Source organism: Peromyscus eremicus, chromosome 16_21 (genome assembly GCF_949786415.1).
Source record: "Peromyscus eremicus chromosome 16_21, PerEre_H2_v1, whole genome shotgun sequence".
Classification (NCBI taxonomy): Eukaryota; Metazoa; Chordata; class Mammalia; order Rodentia; family Cricetidae; genus Peromyscus; species Peromyscus eremicus.
In genome coordinates, this window is record NC_081432.1 from 29497733 (window position 1) to 29515136 (window position 17404).

Consider the following 17404-nt stretch of genomic DNA (forward strand, 5'->3'; position numbering starts at 1 on the left):
TAGGCTGATCATATCTGTGTGTGGTTTTTTAAGCTGTTCTGAGTGAGTCAAGTAACTTCTTCCCTTGTAAAGTTTTGTTAAAGATTTCTGTAGAAAAGAATGCCACATCTGTTTCCTATACTATATTTCCTATGCTGTTCAATGGATACAGAGCAGAGTCATTTGTTAGGGAGAGACAACGGGTAAAGATATCAGACACATGAGAAAGACAACAGGCAGGTCATAGACCACAATCTACATGTGGAGAGAAGACAAAGAGAGGGCAGTGGGGAATCCAAATTTGGGTTCACTCTTGGTCAGACTATTCCAAAAAGAAGATTCTTTTTATTCTATAGTTTGCTATGAATGTAGATTTGTGTAGGATATATTGAGGATCAGGGGTGTGGGGGGATGACTTAGTAAACGAAGTGCCTGCTTCACAAAATATAAGGGCCTGACTTCCTGATCCCTAACACCTATGTGAAAGCCTGGTGTGGCAGTGCATGTCTGTAACTCTTGTGCTGAAGGGACAGGGGTGAAGGCAAGACAGGCAGATCTCTGGGGCCCAAAAAGCTCAGTCTAACTACTTGGTGAGCTACAGTGGGAGACCCTGTGTGGTAGTTTTAATGAAAATAGTCCCCATAGGCTCATATGCTTGAATACTTAGCCCAAAGTTGGTGGAACTATTTGCAAAGGTCTAGGAGGTGTGGCCTTGTTAGAGAAGGTGTGTCACTGGGGATGAACTTTGAGGTTTCAAAAGCTCCTATTTTTCCCAGTTAGCTCTCTCTGCCTTGTTCTTGTGTCTCAAGATGTAAGTTCTTAGCTACTGTTTCAGCATCATGCCTGCCTGCCTGCCTGTTGCCATGATGGCCATGGCCTCTAACTCTCTGAAACCGTAAGCTCCAAATAAACTCTTCTATAAGTTGCCTTGATTGTGGTATATTATTGTAGCAATAGAAAAGTAACTAAGACACTTTATTAAAAAAAAAAACAGCAACAACAAAAACAAGATGGAAATGGACCAAGTAAGACACCCAACATTGATCACTGGCCTCCACATCCTCATGTGTATATGCACACACACATACTATACACATGTGTATGCATGTATATGAAAGAACAGAATTATGTCTTTTGCAGGAAAATGGATAGGACTGGATGGCAAATAAAATCAGGCAGACACAGAAAGGTAAATGTTGTGTGTATTTTCTCAGAGTGGAATCTAGATTTAAAGTATGTGTGACATGAAAGTGGAGGGGGATTGTTTGTGAGGAGATTGTGGAGTAGAGGGTGAGGGGAGGGGGAGGGAACTGGGGGTAAAAGGAAGACAGACATTACATGTTTTCCTTCTTGCAGGATCTCACTTTAGCAATGGAATATATGAGACGTGACAATAGAGGAAGGCAACTTGGGGGATGAAGGAGTCAGAGGTTGGGGAGAGGTTAAAAAGGTGATGGGTTTGAAAAGGTCGTGAAGAAACCCATCATTGTGGATGATAGCTAAAAACCATTACAGTGAGAAAAGATGGGGTTTGTCAGGACCTGGGGAAGTGGCATGGGGGAGTTGCTGTCTAACTGGGATGGAGTTTGTGGTGATGGAAATGTTCTAGAGGTGGTGGTGGTGGTGGTGGTGGTGGTGGTGGCGGCGGCGGCGGTTACGCAGCAATGCACATGTACTTCATCCCACAGAAATGGACACCTAGAAATTGCTGAGTGTTAACTTGTTTGTTTGTTTGAGACAGCTGCTCACACTGTTTGGACTCAGGCCATTTTTGTTACTCAGCTTCCCAAGTGCTGGGATTACAGACATGAGCCACCACATTCAGCTTTAAATGGGAAATTTTATGGCCTGCATATTATCACACTTTTGATGTGCAGAAGTCATGTTTCCCAAGAAGAGCCTTCATGAGTTACTTCTCAGAAACACTACATCCTGAAGGCAAGACTCTCTGCTAAGTAGAGATAATTTACTGCCTAGATCTTGTGAATCAGAGTCCTCCAGAGATGATATGCAAAAATGGCATATAATTTTTAGGAAAAGAGTAACCCATTTTCATTAGGATGTCAGAGAGTGTTGCGATACACCAAAATACAACTGAGAGGCCTCTTCCCATGCTGTCCTTGCCCGTACATCTCATCTCCTATTGGCCTTTGGGTGTAGCACAGGCTGGACCACCTGGCTCCTGTCACCAGCCTCCTTCTCCATCTTTCTCTTTCCCCCTTCTCCTCTCCTCATCCCAACACCACTTCTTTCCTTCACTCAGGTTGTTTCAGGGGGAAGTAATTTAAAAAAAAAATCCTTCTTTGTTGAATAAAGCAAATTAGAAAAATTAGGTGAGCATGATTCTGAGATCTGCTAAACTTCAGGTCATTTTACGTCCTTTTCTTTCCTGCACGGTATGCTGAAAAGGCCTTGCTCTGGCCTGCAGCCCAGAGCAGAGAAAGCCCCCACCCCCCACTGCCTGTCCGGTAATTAGAGTTCTTCAAGTTGTGTCCAAAACTAAAAGCCATTGCCAACTGGATTTTCCTACTGAGTCAATATTTTGCATTTAGCACAGACTGCATTTTGACAAACAGAGACCCCTGGCTTTCACTCCTGCCCTGCCTGGATGCTGACAGGATTCCTAGAAGGAAATATAGAGGCCCTCAGATGGTGTGCCAACTTCAAACCCGGAGGCAATTAGAATTGTCATGGCTCAATTTTCTCCCAAGTGAATTCTGATACTTCTCTTTTTCAAAAGTGCTTTTATTTCTATTTTTAACCGAGGCATTGTTAAGCGCATGCGTGAAATGTGAAAGGCACTTATATTCCTTCCTTTAGCCCTTGGTGTTCACACCGTGTGGGTGGAGGAGGCCTACTGAAGCAATGTGCATGCTCTGTGCCACCTCAGCAAGGGAGGTCAATAGTCGTCATAGTTGACACTGGCTCCATGCCTAAAGCTTTCCGGGCTGCGGGGACCAATGGCTGCGTCTTCATCGTAATGTCGGTGATAGTAGTCACCGTAGTAGTCATGTCCATTTCGATTTCTGTTTAGCCAATAGTTGACATCGTCTTCAAATTTCTGGAAGAGAAGAGAATGGTGAAGAACGGACTTAAAGACACACACTCCCCTAAAAACACACGGAAAACATGACTTTTCCCTAAGTGGCTTTTCTTCAGTGATTGACAACCAGTGTTATGACAGCTGCTTATTATAATATTTTGTTCACAGGTCAATTCAGCCTTAGATACCAGGTGAGCTACCCCCACAAAGGAGTCTATGCCTGTACTTGTGATAATCGCTACCACTCCAATTCTTCATACACCATGCCCCTGAGCCTTTTTCTCTTTATAAGGTAAATAAAACATGTGTCTGTCAAGTGTGGTAAGAGCTTGGCTGACCCTGAGGCATCATCCACATTATTACAGCAGATGCCTTCTTATCCTCTTGGCCTGTTCCTATGCCTGGCCCACCATATGAATCAAATCAACTATTGGCACCTTAAGCTCTGGGGCATAGCATCTGGGACACCCCAGGTGGTGTGCGTAGCTGTGTTCCTGGTTTGTGTGTGCACGGGCACAAGTGTTCACTGTGTAAGATTGTGAAATGGGCAATAGGTGTCAGGCCTTGTGCAGGCACCAGAGGAGGCCTGAAGTAAGATAAGGAGTCTGGGCTTAGAGGAAATCGGGAGTCTATTGGAGAGAATTATGAAAGGAGACAGCTACTGTTAATAAAAATAAAAAGACAAAGAGAAGGACCAACGATTAGTAGGACCTCTTCCAGCAACTACTCTTTGCTGTGGATTGCCTTTTCACAGGGGAGAAGAATATTCCTGAAGGGATGGTGAGTGTGCAAGATGGATTGTGATGACAACTTGCACACGTTGATCTAGTGTGAGGATGTGACATTGAGGACATAGCAAAGACAGACTGGGAATAGGAGCATGCTGAGCAGTCTGGGCTGCAGGCTGTGGCTGTGAGACCCTGCACCAGAGCACCACGGAGACTGGGGAAAAAATGCAGATTCACTGGCACCATGCCAGCCTCCTGGGCTGACTTTTCTAGTGGTTGGGTCTCAGGAATCTATTTTCGTTTTAGTAGGATGGCTGGGGAACACTAAATATGGACCAATTCCAACTTGCATTTTTTTGTCTTTGTATCAGGATAATGTGAAGGCAGGGTGCATTCAGTAGGAACCACTGTGGACTCTGGATTTGGATCTTTTCTCAAGCGAGTGCTGTGTGGGATGAGCCCCTCCAGGGATGCTGCAGTGAGTTGGGGCTCCCAGGTGGCCCCTGACGATGTGTCTGAGCTAGGAGGGTGGGGAGGTAGTTTTACTGGAGACATTTTAGTTGGTAGTGATTCCAACTTACCATAGGCTGAGGACCCTGTGAGGCTGGAAACCCTAGACTGGACCATACACTGGGGCTCTAGGGCCCAATGGCCACCCACTTTGGGTTAGTGATAGCCCCCCTCCTGTGTACCCCTCACCCTGGGCCACTGATACCTCATCTGTTTGCTGTCCAAGATCCTCATCTTCAGAGCCACCCCAAAATCTCTGCCTCAAGGAGGAGGTGGCAGGCATTTTTGCCTCCCTGTATCTTTAGACTAGACTTTTCACAATGCTACATTTTTGGGGTCAGAGTAAAATAATCTTACTGCCTCAGTTTTCTTATTTATTAAGGTTTGAGGTTTTGGCTTCAAATATGTATTTTAAATCTGTTTTAAGAACTTTTTATGAGTATAAAAATAAGACAGGTTCAGGTTTAAATATTCAAATTTGAGTACGAGCCAGGGCCAAGATAACGAGGGATGATGCTATTCCAGTACCAAAGACCACCACTCCACTTTGTGGCATTTGAACATAGTTTCCTGTGGTCCTTTTATGCAAGCTTAATCATTACAGCCTTCCTCAATCCTCATCTTTTATTGGTTGTGTTACCAGACATTATATTTTAGTCATTTACCCATGTTAAATTTTTTTAAACTATTTAATGGTAGTTATCAAAGAGATAAGACTACTAAAAGATTATATGATATTTTGATCTACCAAATAAATAAAATATATGCATGTTCCAAATGTTCCAAACACAAGATGCTGCCAAAGACTCTAGAACATGGGTACGCCCCCCCCCCCCCGGACTTCTGGGGATGTGTAACTGTAGTATCCTAAGGACCCTTCACTGTGAGTTTATCTGTTTCCTAGTAACTCCACCAGGCAGATTATGGACCTAAGAAAGTTGACACATAGCAATGTCCTTTGAGTTGGGGAAATTGTTAAATAGAGTCATTTGTTTAAGTACTTTGAGTCATGCCTGACACAGAGTTTGGCTTAAGTAGGTAGCTACTTGCACAGCCAAAGAAGACTTATTTTTAAGTAACAAAGATATATTTAGGGACTGACAGGTATGTGCAAAACCTGGGAATGGGAAGGAAAGAATGATGCAGCCACGTGCTTCGTTCTATACTATGTTAGAAAGGAAGCTTTTCTACCCAGCACAGAATGTGTCTGTTTGGGAAAACATGTTCAGCTAGCTGGTGGCTGATGTTCCCTGGGAGGCAGGCTAAGTGGTCTACCCTGGACTCCTCAGCCACTCTGCAGACAGTCTCCAGAGAGTAGAATCTAGAGTGCCTGTCCTGCTGCCCTCTTACCTGTACCTGTAGCCGAGATGACAATATGTGCCTCTGAACAGTCTCCTCTGTTAACTTACCAACGTTGCCCACTGGTGCTGCCCCACCCACACGAGCTGCTGAAATTTCCCCTAAACATCTGCAAGAACCATCTCTCTGTAAAAGTCACGTCGAGTCTCTTCTCATGATCTTCCTGAGTCCATATACCCATCTTGTTGCTTAAGCCATTTCTGGGCAATGATGACCATGTTTACGTGAGTTGTTTGGAGGATGCCCAGGTGGAACTGGACAGGAGGGCTGGAGGCATTTCTAGGAAAAGGAGCTTCATCAGGAGTCTGAGATGCAGCGTTTTGGCTCACAGATTGCCTGGATTCCTCCTCCCCCATGGCTGGCTAGCCTGCAGTGCAGAGTGGGCTCAGACATTAGGAATAAAAAGCGCTGTGACTTGGCTGTGGTTTGTGCGCTCCTAAGGCTCATTGCTAGAAGCTTGGCCCCCATTGGGCAGTGCTGGAGAGCTGGGACCTTTAAGAGATGAGGCCCTGGTGCAAAGGAATCAGATCACGAGGGCTTTACCTTTTGAAAGGACTAAGGCTGTGGCCTCTCAGAGTGGGTGAGTTTTCTCAAAAGTTGGCAATCATAAAGCAAAGTCAGTGGGTTTCCTGGTGCACACCTATAAACATCAGCATTTGGGAGTTCAAGGTCTGCCTTAGCTACATAGTGAGTTTGGGGCCAGGCTAGGCTGTATGAGACCCTGTCTCAATAAATGAATGAATGAATGCATGCATGAATGAATGAATGAATACAGACAAATGAATAAAGAAAATTCAGGCTTCCTTCTTGGTTTATATACGACTGTTTCTTAACACATACTCTTGCTATTGTGACACTGCTTGCCATGATATTCTCACTAGAGCCAGTAGTATACAGTGACTTCATACTCTCAGACCTTCAGAACCACAAGCTGAAAATGAACTCTTAAAAGTTCTCCACCTCGGGTGTTTTGATAGAGCAACAGAAAACAGACTAAAATAAGAATCAAAGCTTAACTTCCCAGGTCCTCTTCCCAGGCCAGGCCTCTGTCCCCCATAGCCCGCCCTGTAGCGTCCAGGCCTGCCCCCTCCCCCCAGGAGGAAAGTGTACCCACCGCCTCATCAAAACCCATGTACAGGAACTGCTGGTACCACTGCTGCACCTCAGGCCTGGTGCGGTCCCACAGTTGCCGCTTGGCACGCTTCAGGCCACCCAGGAACTCCTTTGCTGTATGCTCAGACACAGCCACGTTAGTCTTGGCTGGGGCAGGTTCTGAAAAGATTAGTGTCCAAAAGACAAAGAATGATTTCTGTTTTGAAAGTGATATTCTCTTTACTGTTGGAATTTTTTCTTCCTGAGTTTTTAAAGATTTTTTTTTTAATTGTATGTGTATGGGTGTTTTGTCTGCATGTGTGTCTGTGTACCATGTGCAGGCCGTGCCAGCAAAGGCCAGAAGAGGGCACCAGACCCTCTGAACTAGAGTCGTAGACAGTTGTGAACCACCACGTGGGTAGTGGGAATCAAACCCTGACCCTCTAAAACAGCAACCAGTGCTCTTAACTATTGAGCGTTTCTCCAGCCCCAAGCTATTATTAGAATTTTAATGTGGTTTAACTACTTCTGTGTTTTGAGTTGACACATAGTAATTGTACATATTTATGTTATACACATGCTAGGATCAAACAGGATTAACTGGCATTTCCCCTCCCCGCCTTAAATGTTTATCATTTCTTCATGCTGGGAAGCTTTCAACTCGTTTCTAGTTCATAAAATGTGCGGCGGATGGCTCTGAGCTGCAGCCACCCTGCTGTGATGCAGCACGTTGTAGAACTTACTCCTCTGTGCCTGCTCGTTATCCAACATCCCCACTCTGCTACCTCTTCAGATTCCACTGTAAGCTACCAGGGAGAAGCAGATGTGAGTAATGATCACACGGGAAACGTGGCTCACATTTTCTAATCTCTGTGACACCCAGTTTTACAGAAGGAGATGAAGAGAGGAGAAAGGCTGTTCACTAAACAGCACAATGGATCCATTTGACCTGACTGATGACAGTGGACTGAGCACCCACATTTTGTGATTTCCAGAATGTTCTACTTCTATGTCTCCTTGTTGCTGTCTATCACTTAAGTTGGGAGCTTTTTTTTTTTTTCAGTAGAAGTTAGTAATAGAAAAGATTCCCCATTGGGAATGCCTTTTCCTAATAGCTGGTTGGATAGGCAGAGTATCCAAATGCCTCTCTGTAACTACCCCACCAGGTAGCGTTTGTGTCCGCAGCTCAGATGTGTTTCACTAGTCTAAAATAATCAGCATTTGATTAACACTGTCCCACTGTTTCTGAGTCCACACTGAATGCTTTCTGAAAAACAACTGCCAAACATTTACCAGCAATAGTATTTATCTAGCAGAGTGCCACACCACATACCCACAGAATAAGTCCTTCAGATCTGCAAGTCTTTTACAGAGCAGATACTTCCTGATATTCCAAGCGCAAGACCTCCGGGGACCCATTTGCCACTGCCGTTCCATTCCTTGCAGTTAGGCGTGAGCACACCACCCTTTACCCACCTGAGGCCGACTCACCTTCTCGTTTCTGGAGCATCCGTTTGAGCTTGTTTCCACTTATGCCACCTATGTAACCAAAGCAGAAAGCGGTTTCAGAGCCCAGCACTCCTGGAATTTTTGTACTTTGTTGAGTGCAAAAATCAGAGCTGGAAATAAGAACCGCGGACTCCTGCACTGATTTAACAGATCTGTATTAAAGTATCTAAATTGATTTTTGAACAGTTGCCACACAAGAAAAACAATGCAAGGTCTCTGGGCCTAATACTGATGTCAGTGACCATGGATAACAGGGGCAATGCTTCTCAAGCTGCTCCTTTTGAAGACAGTATTGTAGTTATAGTCCTGATGCCTTACTGTGAGGGGTGCTGCTTATCACATGCATCGCCCAGCAAACATTATCCTCATGATGTAATAGGTCCTATAGTGCCCCTGTGTTCATAATCCCCTGGGAATAACCCCTTGGGAATTTTGGAAGTAAGCTTGTTTATATGCAGGGTCTTTGTAGGGGTCTGAATAAAAATGGCCCCCATAGGCCCATACGGAGTATTATCATTAGTTGGAGTGGGTGTGGCCTTGTTGGAGGAAGTTTGCCACTGTGGAGGCGGGCTTTGAGGTCTCAGATGCTCAAGCCAGGCCCAGTGTGGTACTCTTTTCTTGCTGTCTGCCAATTTAGATGTAAAAATCTCAGCTCCTTCTCCAGCACCATGTCTGACTGCATGCTGCCATGCTTTCCCACCATGGTATCATAATGGACTAAACCTCTGAACTGTAAGCCAACCCCAATTAAATATTTTCTTTTATAAGAGTTGCTGTGGTCATGGTGCATCTTCACAGCAATAGAAACTCCAACTAAGACAGTCTTTGCAAGTGTGATTTGTTAAGAATCTTAAGATGGTTTCACACTGGACTCAGGAGAGACTCTACATTCCATGATGCCGATACATACAGGCTGGAAGGCCCCATGAGACAGAGCCAGGCAGAGATGAGGCTTGTATGGCAAGCTTGGAAACATGCCACTCTTGGGTCTTGAAAATAGCTGCACAGTTTTGCAACTTGCTCTGATTGTCCTCCATTCAAGTTTTATTGGGGGGGGGGGGCAAGACACTGACTGTTAAATATACTCATTCTTAAAAGAGTAAAACTAATTGGCCTGCTAAGTTGGTAAGAAATGAAGTGTCTAGCCTGAAAGAACACACCCTCCATTCACTGAGCATGTCCCTAAGAGTTGCACACAGGCCTGCTCTTATGAAGGGTGGACCCAAAGCCTCAGGGGAAAATACTCCCAGCGTGCTAAGTAGGAAACAGAGCATCTACAGGAGTCTGGAACTGCCAAGGGGACTCATGATGGCACATAAGAAAGGCACATCACGGTAGTAGTGATATCTTCCCAGCAAGTTTCTTAACCTCTCAGTCTAGGGTTTCTGGGAAAAGGATGAACTTGTGCTTACATCTGCAAAAGTGGTCCAAACGAGAATAAGAAAGAACACGCTTATAGAATACACCCACGAGTGGTGTAACTAGGTCATGTAATAATTCTATTTCTAGTTTTCTGAGAAACTTCCACACCGATTTCCAGAGCAGCTGTACCAATTTCCACTCCCACTAGCAGCGAATGAAGGTTCCTGCTTCCTTACATCCTGCCCTGCATGCGCTATCATTTCTTCTCTCAATGATAGCCATTCTCACTGAGGTGAGATGGGATTACTTCCATGTTCATTAGTAGTTCCCTCATGGATAAGGATGTTGAACATACTTTTGAAATGCACCAAGATACTTGCACACTCATGTTTATTGCTACATGATTCACAATAGCTGAGAAAGGGAACCAGCCTAGATACCCAATCTCAAGAAAATGGATAGAAAAACTGGTACAGAAACACAATGGAATGTTATGCAACCATAAAGAAAAATTAAATCACCTCATTTTCAGAAAAAAAAAGTCTTATCTTCAGATAAGACTGGAGATCATTAATGCTAAGTAAGATAAGCCAGATTGAGTATTCTGGTTTGATTCCTTTTGCAATGATAAAACACTATGTCCAAAAGAAACTTAGGGAGGAAAGGCTTTATTTGGCTTACACTTCTAGTTCACATTTCATCACTAAGGGAAATCAGCACAGACAGTCAGGGAAAGAACCTGAAGGCAGGAACTATGGAGGAACACTGTTTGCTGGCTCACTCTCTGGCTGGCTCACTCAGGCTTGTGCTCAGCTAGCTTTGTTATACACCCAGGGCCACCTGCACAGGAAATGTCACTGCTCACGATGGACTGGACCCTCCTATGTTCATTAATAATCAAGATAATACATCACAGACATGATCACAGTGCAAGCTGATAAAGATGATTGAGACTCTTTTTTTTCAGTGATTCTAGGCTGTGCCACAATGACAGTGCTAACCAGGACACTGAAAAGACAAATACCACACTCTTTCTCATGTACATCTCAGATTTTTAATTTATATGTGTGTTTTTATACATATACATATATATATATATATGGATGTAAGTCATAAAACTAGAGAGGGGACCATGAGAGGGAAGGAAGAAAATTTAAAAGGTGGAAGGGTATTTGTCTTAGTTACTTTTCTATTGTTGTGACAAAATACCATGACCATGGCAACTTAGAAACGAAATCATTTGGTGGAGCTGACAGTTTCAGAGAGTGAGTCTGTGGCCATCATGGCAGGGAGCATGGCAGCAGGCAGGAAGGCATGGCACTGGAGCAGCAGTTGGGAGCTCACATCTAATGCACAAGCAAGAGGCAGAGAAAAAGAGCTTAGCGGGAATAGTCTGGGCTTTTGAAACCTCAAGGCCCACCCTCAGTGACACACCTCCTCCAACAAGGCCACACTTCCTAATCATTCCCAAATGTGGGAGCCCACAAAAGTTTTCTAGTGAGATCTGAGCTTCCTTTACACAGCCGGGCTGCATGAGGGGATGGCTTGACCACATGCATGGTCACCAGGTGTCTGCGATGGTCTGCACTTGGCTGTGCTGGGGAGAGGTCTTTTGCTCCACCCCTTGGCATTTCTTTAAAAGACCTTTAGTAGAGACAGAAGGGGCTGGTGGGTTTTGATCCAGGCACTCCCGAGCTATCCTGTGTTTCTATCTGTCTCTCTCCTCTATATTCCTATCTACATATTCCTCATTTCTCCCTGCTCAAGAGTATCCTGGGGAAAAAAAAAAGAGGGAGCTGGTCTCCCTCCCCCAAGAGTTCCCCCAACTGGGGACCAAGCGTTCAAACATAGGAGCCTATGGTGGTCATTCTCATTCAAACTAGCACAGTAATAGAAGATGTATCTTGTGATAAGGAAGTAGGGAGGGGTTGACTGCAGAGAGGAAGGATAGGGTAGGGGTAGGGAAAGAACAGGAGAAGAGGACCAAAGTATGTAAGAAACGGGCATGATGAAACCCATTACTCTATTTAATTTCAATACTAAAAAGGAAAAAGAAAATGAAGAATGCCTATTTTGGGTACTGAGTGCAGCTCAGTGAACATTCATTCAGCGTGATGAGGTCTGGGATCAATCTTCAGCACTGCAAAACAACTAAAAATCTGTACTGTGTTTGTCAATAACACATTACTAAGGCTGGAAAAAGACTTTTTTAGTAAGAACTCTTGCATAAATGATTTACTATGTTATCGAGGAGAGGGAAAAAGTCAATATTCAAAGCCAAGAGTCAGCACCTGGTTATTCTACTGGGGTGTACCTATGATTGTGTGTGCGTGTATGTGATTTCTTGTGTGTGTGTGTGTGTGTGTGTGTGTGTGTGTGTGTGTGGTTATGTGTGTGTGGTTGTGTGTGTGTGTGGTTATGTATGTGTAGTTTTGTGTGTGTGGTTGTGTGTGTGGTTGTATGTGTGTGTGGTTGTGTGTGTGTGTGGTTGTGTGTGTATGTGTGGTTGTGTGTGTGTATGTGTTAGTGCTTTTAATGCTCACCTCATTTCTGGATTCACCTCACTCACACTATGCACAATTCAACCTTCCTAATGCTGTGACCCTTTAATACAGTTCCTCATGTTGTTGTGACCTCCAACCATAAAATTATTGTGTTGATACTTTGTAGTTGTAATTTTTCTTCTGTTATGAATCGTAATGTAAATATCTGGTATGCAGGATATCTGATATGAGACTCCCAATGAGGTCATGACCCACAGGTTGAGAACCGCTATCTAGAGGGCCTAGCCCATGTTCTGGGATGGAGTAGAGAAAATGCTAGAACTTACTCAAATGCCTCCCCAATGATCTTATGAGTATAGTGGCAACACTTTCTGGGCTGTCCTAGGACAGTCTTAGTTTACAACACCTCTTTTCATTCTCAGAAGTGCCCCAGCTTGGAGGCTAATGTATGGCCATCCTAAGTTTAGAGAATGATAGTGTGGAAACACCTTGAGAAAACTCTGTAGGGGCCACTCTAAGGGATGAGGGACAGATGTCAGGATAACACAGTGTCCTAACATCTTGCTCAAGGGAGCTGGTGTGTACTGGGCAGGGGGCTAAGGAGTTAGTGTAGCAGGCATCAGAGTAGAGTGGCCTCTGTGGTCTGGGTGCAGGTTGCCTATGGTGACGTGACTGCTTCAAAGCAGCAGCCGTGTCCAGGGCAGCGTTAATAGACAGCATCTATCAAGAAATAACTGTCCCATCTCTGCTTCATCACTGTTCTGGTCAGGCCACTTCTCTGCAGTTGGGGGAGGTCACTGGGAACCCAGGGCAAGGAAACCCTCTGCTTCCTGCTTGTGGTTTGAAATGTCCATTCCCAGCTCTTCCTGAGGCAGCCATGCCTTCAATGTACCACCATTGGCTCTAACCCTCCGGAACTGTAAGCTCTAGATGTTTTATTTTATAAGTTCTCTTGCTCATTTATCACAGCAATAGAAAAGCGACTGAGATAGCAAATAATATTCCCAGTGCCTGGGCCACCATGTGAAGATGGAGCAAGCGGCCGCAGAAGATTCCCCCATTGAGAACCACTTGAGGCATCTGAACGTCAAGCAACACAACTGAGAACTGGCTGGGCTGCTGGAAAGATGATGATCTAAACAGATAAGGTGGGACTGATGCTGAATGCTGTCCTTCCCTCCCCTACCTGAAAAGTCAGTGAAGAAATCTAGGCAAGGACTGGCCAAGGCACACAGGTACATTCTTGACTCGAACATTAGCCTTCATGAATATCTTAACATTTATCGGTCTTTAACAAGTCACAGGGCAGCACACACAGAATGAAGCACCACCCTCCATCTGTGTGCCTTCTGTAGTAGTGCTTAACAATTAATGAATGAACTGTGGGCTGATGCTGAGAAGAAACATGAGGTTTGGGCTGAGAGTGCAAGCCTGCAATTTCTTGCAAGCGTGAGTCATTACTGCTTCAGGAGCGAAAGCTCCACCAGGGTGAATCTCAGCTGTGCAAACTGAAAGGCTTGGAGAGGTCCCATGCCATGAATTATGAATGCTGTGGTTACGCCAACCCCTGTGCCCTCGGCTATATATTAATACACATAATTGGACACCACACTAAGTCAGCTTGAGGAAAGGAGCAAAGGACAAAAGAAAAGCCGTGGCTCCGTTCCTACATCTCCAGCTGTCATTTCCAGGCTGTGATGAAAAGCAGCCATGCATGTATCAAATCTGGCTACCCGGAATTCGAATGCACAGGGGACTGGGCACCTTCAGAGTCTCAAGATGTCCCCTCTAAAGGTGAAGACTCCTAACAAGCAGATCAAGGGGGGGCTGTGATCAGTCTCTCCATGAAATGTACTTGGATGTCATAGAGTTGTGACAGACGGCTCCTCTGTTAAGAACACTGGCTGCTCTTCCCAGGGACCCTGGTTTGATTTCTACATCTACAGGGCAGCTTGTAGCCTTCTGTCTCTCCAGGTCCAGGGGTTACAACGCCTCCTTCTGGCCTCCGCAGACACTACAGGCATGAGGTGCACAGACATAAAATAAAGGGGGGGTGGGAGTGGGGGTGTCATCTTTGAGATTCAATGTATTTTCATCTTTCACTGTAAAAAGTTCACATTTCAGTTCAACGATTCTGATGCTGTAACTGATTCTAATCACTCACTTCTCGGCATTAATTCAGTAAAATATGAATGCTGAAAATGAATGGCCTGTAGCCCGTGTTCACAAGGCTAGCTCACAAGAGCGTCGTGCTGAGATTCTCACAACAGTAATCTTTCAACTAGAACAAGCTCCCCTTTATTCTCGTGGTCCCTCCTGCAGTGCCCTACCTCCACTCACCCTGGAGTTGGGTTTACCGTGCCTGCTCTGAGAAAGCAAAACTGAAGTAACAGAGAAATCAAGTGTCTTCATTTGCATTTGGCAATGCCCAACGATGTCCCTTCTTACTGGGACAAACTTCCAGTCTAAGGTGCTGGGCAAATAATTTAGTCTTCCAGCTACTGTTCTCTTGGCAGTAAATCTAGGGTCACGCTGCTGCCTCCCAGAACTATAAACCTCAAAGGTGCTCCTATGTAAGGGGGGTGGGGGACGGGGGGAGGGGAGGGCTCACTTGCGACCTCTAAAGGGTCACACAAAAAGACACCTTTGCAGTTTCAGAGTCTGTGGAGTTCTGGGTAGAGAAGCCTGAGCATCCATCAAAGCGGTTCCTTTCGGGTGCCCTGCGAATGTGCTTTTAATGGAAAAAGAACTGGGGATTTTTCAGACATTTCAGCTAATTCAGCTAAATGTAGTAGAAGAAGTTAAGCATGACTCAGCTTTAAAGGCTGGCGCCTGCCCTGTCTAAAACATCAGACCCCAGCCCTGCTTTGCCGCCTGGAACACCACCAGCTCTGCTGCCCCAGGCTGCCTGGAAGGGGAAAGAGAGTAGCTTGTCCTGCCTGCGGGGACCACTCCCTTCAAGCCTCCACCACCCCTGAGTTAGCGCTTCTTTTTTTTTTTTTTTTTTTTTTTTTTTTTTTTTTTTTTTTGGTTTTTCAAGACAGGGTTTCTCTGTGTAGCTTTGCGCCTTTCCTGGAACTCACTTGGTAGTCCAGGCTGGCCTCGAACTCACAGAGATCCGCCTGGCTCTGCCTCCCAAGTGCTGGGATTAAAGGCGTGCGCCACCACCGCCCGGCGAGTTAGCGCTTCTTGTAGGTCCTTCAAATCCCTCTTCCTTTTGTCCAAGGTTGCCCCTCAGTCTGCAATGCTCCCTTCAGATTTGATACCCTTACTGCCTGCCCAAGTGCACCACTTGCGGCTCACGCGAGTGCAAAATCTTAGACCTGTTTCCTCTACGTCTTCTTGGTCCAGTCCAGGCTAAGAGAGGGATCAAATACAGGCAAGCAGCACCCCATTTCCAACCTTCTTCCCCAGCACCCTCAGCACTCTCCACCAGGCATCTGCTACTCACCTGGACCCAGGCACAGCAGAAGGAGCAGCGCCAGCCCGACCAGGGCCAGGACCGAAGGCCGCGCAGATGAGGTGGCCATGGCGCCAGGGCGCAGCAAAGTGGCTGGGGGACGACTGGAGCGGGAGACCCGGGCTCCGCGAAGCAGGCGCCGAGGCGAGAGCTTCGGGTATCCGTGCCGGGGGCGGGACCCACCAGGTGGGCAACAAGCCAGTGGGCTGCCAGCCAATCTGCAGTTCAGCGCCACCGAGGCACACTGTCCTATGGGTCTGCGGAGAAACGCTGAGAGCAGGGAGCCGCGTGGCCAAAGGGACGAGGGCAAGCCAGATGCCACGCACAAACCAACAAGGCTGCACACAAGGAATGTTGGCTCCCCCGCCCCACGGAGCGATTCCTCTCCCTTAACATCCCAGGCCCTTGGCTCCAGACTCAGGCCTTGCCTTATAAAGCAGTCTTTGGAATGTCCTTAATTCCTGAGCTGTAGTTCAAGTTGGCTCCCGCAGAGCCTCGTTTTATGATATTTTGAAAAAAATCTGGGTTCTGAGCTGCAGTCCAGGAAAACATCTCAACTTAAACCGCTCCAGTGTAGAAGCCTTCAGGACTCCAGTGTTTTTTTGCAAAGCTGTTAGCAAAGATCCTGTGTCCATGGTGCACACTCTCATCCTGGGGTATTTGAGCGGTTGGAAAAGGAGGCAGAAGACACTCACTGTCTCCGTAGCAGGCTTGATCATCAAAAGAGGCCACAAAACCATCGGTGTGCTCCACAAAAGCGAAGACCAGCTGGCCATGAACTTAGTGGTACAGCCCTGACCATCATGCAGGGGCCCTGGGTTCTAACCCTAGCAGCAGATTCGGGGAGCAAGGACAAACTCTTTTAACTGATGATTGGAAAATTGCCTTTAGATGCTTTCCCCAGTAAGACTGGCCTGAGCTCGGCAGACTGTTCCGTTCCTTCACAGAGACTCTCAGTTTTAAACTAAGGAGAGGTACTTAGTCCCTGGTCACCTAGGGAGCTGCCTAGTCAGGCAGAAGAAGGGTTTCTCCAGCAGACAGAGGGGGAAAAAAATCAAAGTTTAGCCAGCACAGGAAAAGAAGAGAAAGGTGAACCGGGAGTTATGTAAACATTGATTGGCATGGTGCAGGTGTAAGAGACTTATGGGCTTGCTAGTGCACAGCTGGTGATCCAATCTAGCTGGGGTGAGGCCTAGCAACCTGAATGTGTTAAGGCTTTCAGGGATGCTGAGAGTGTGCCTCAGAGGGCACAGGGAGAAACTCCCACTTCTGAAGCTCACCTGTCTTCTTGGCCTTCCCTTGAGGTCAGGGAGGAGAATCTTTTCTCCCTCTGTAGACTTGAGCACAGCGGTGAAGAGCAGGGTTTAGATTCCACCATTTTTCTGCATTCTGCACAAACATTAGATAACTTACTTGCTTTTCTCCATGTGCACCCGTAAAGTGGAGGACATGGCATCTGCCCTACTGAGGTAAGAATTCAATGTGGAGAGCCTCGTATGCTGTGAGCAGTCAAAAGCGTTGGTCATCGTCGTCCTTATCTCCTAGACTCTCCCTAGCCTATGTGTCCTGTGCTCAGCGCCTTGTCTCCTGTGGTCTGCACCCCCTTCCAGCCCAGGCCAGACTCTCAGGAGCTGTCATTCTGGAATGATGCCAGTCCACCCCTACAGCCATTGTCAGCTGGGCTTTACAAGTGTTGCCCAGCAAGGTGTCTTTCAGGACAACGCTGCAGTGACCTCTGTCTTAACTTTTGGTTCACAGATGATGTGCTGACAGAGGAGCAGGGGAAATGCCCTTATCCTGTGGGGTGCCATCAGCCCAGCACTCCACAAGGAAGCGCTACAGGACACAGGACAACTGT

The 17404-nt window shown here is 46.1% G+C and overlaps 1 protein-coding gene across 1 annotated transcript; it reads right to left on the reverse strand.

Annotated features, from left to right (window-relative positions):
- Window positions 1-2350: 2350 nt before the first annotated feature.
- On the reverse strand, window positions 2351-15961 carry Ecrg4 (ECRG4 augurin precursor). Its single transcript, XM_059282281.1, has 4 exons — window positions 15538-15961; window positions 8203-8250; window positions 6734-6891; window positions 2351-3040 (listed from the first exon to the last, which is right to left on the reverse strand). Exons 1-4 carry the CDS (start codon window positions 15614-15616, stop codon window positions 2879-2881), a joined length of 447 nt encoding a protein of 148 aa, XP_059138264.1. The 5' UTR covers window positions 15617-15961; the 3' UTR covers window positions 2351-2878.
- Between the last annotated feature and the right edge of the window lie 1443 nt (window positions 15962-17404).

Bases quoted from the DNA above. Each gene is read 5' to 3' on its own strand.
- Ecrg4 (XM_059282281.1), bottom strand. From the start codon at position 15,616: ATGGCCACCTCATCTGCGCGGCCTTCGGTCCTGGCCCTGGTCGGGCTG. The intron at 6,892-8,202 runs GTGAGTCGGCCT...TAATCTTTTCAG, and splicing joins GATGCTCCAGAAACGAGAAG to AACCTGCCCCAGCCAAGACT. The intron at 3,041-6,733 runs GTGGGTACACTT...CTTCTCTTCCAG, and splicing joins ACATGGGTTTTGATGAGGCG to AAATTTGAAGACGATGTCAA.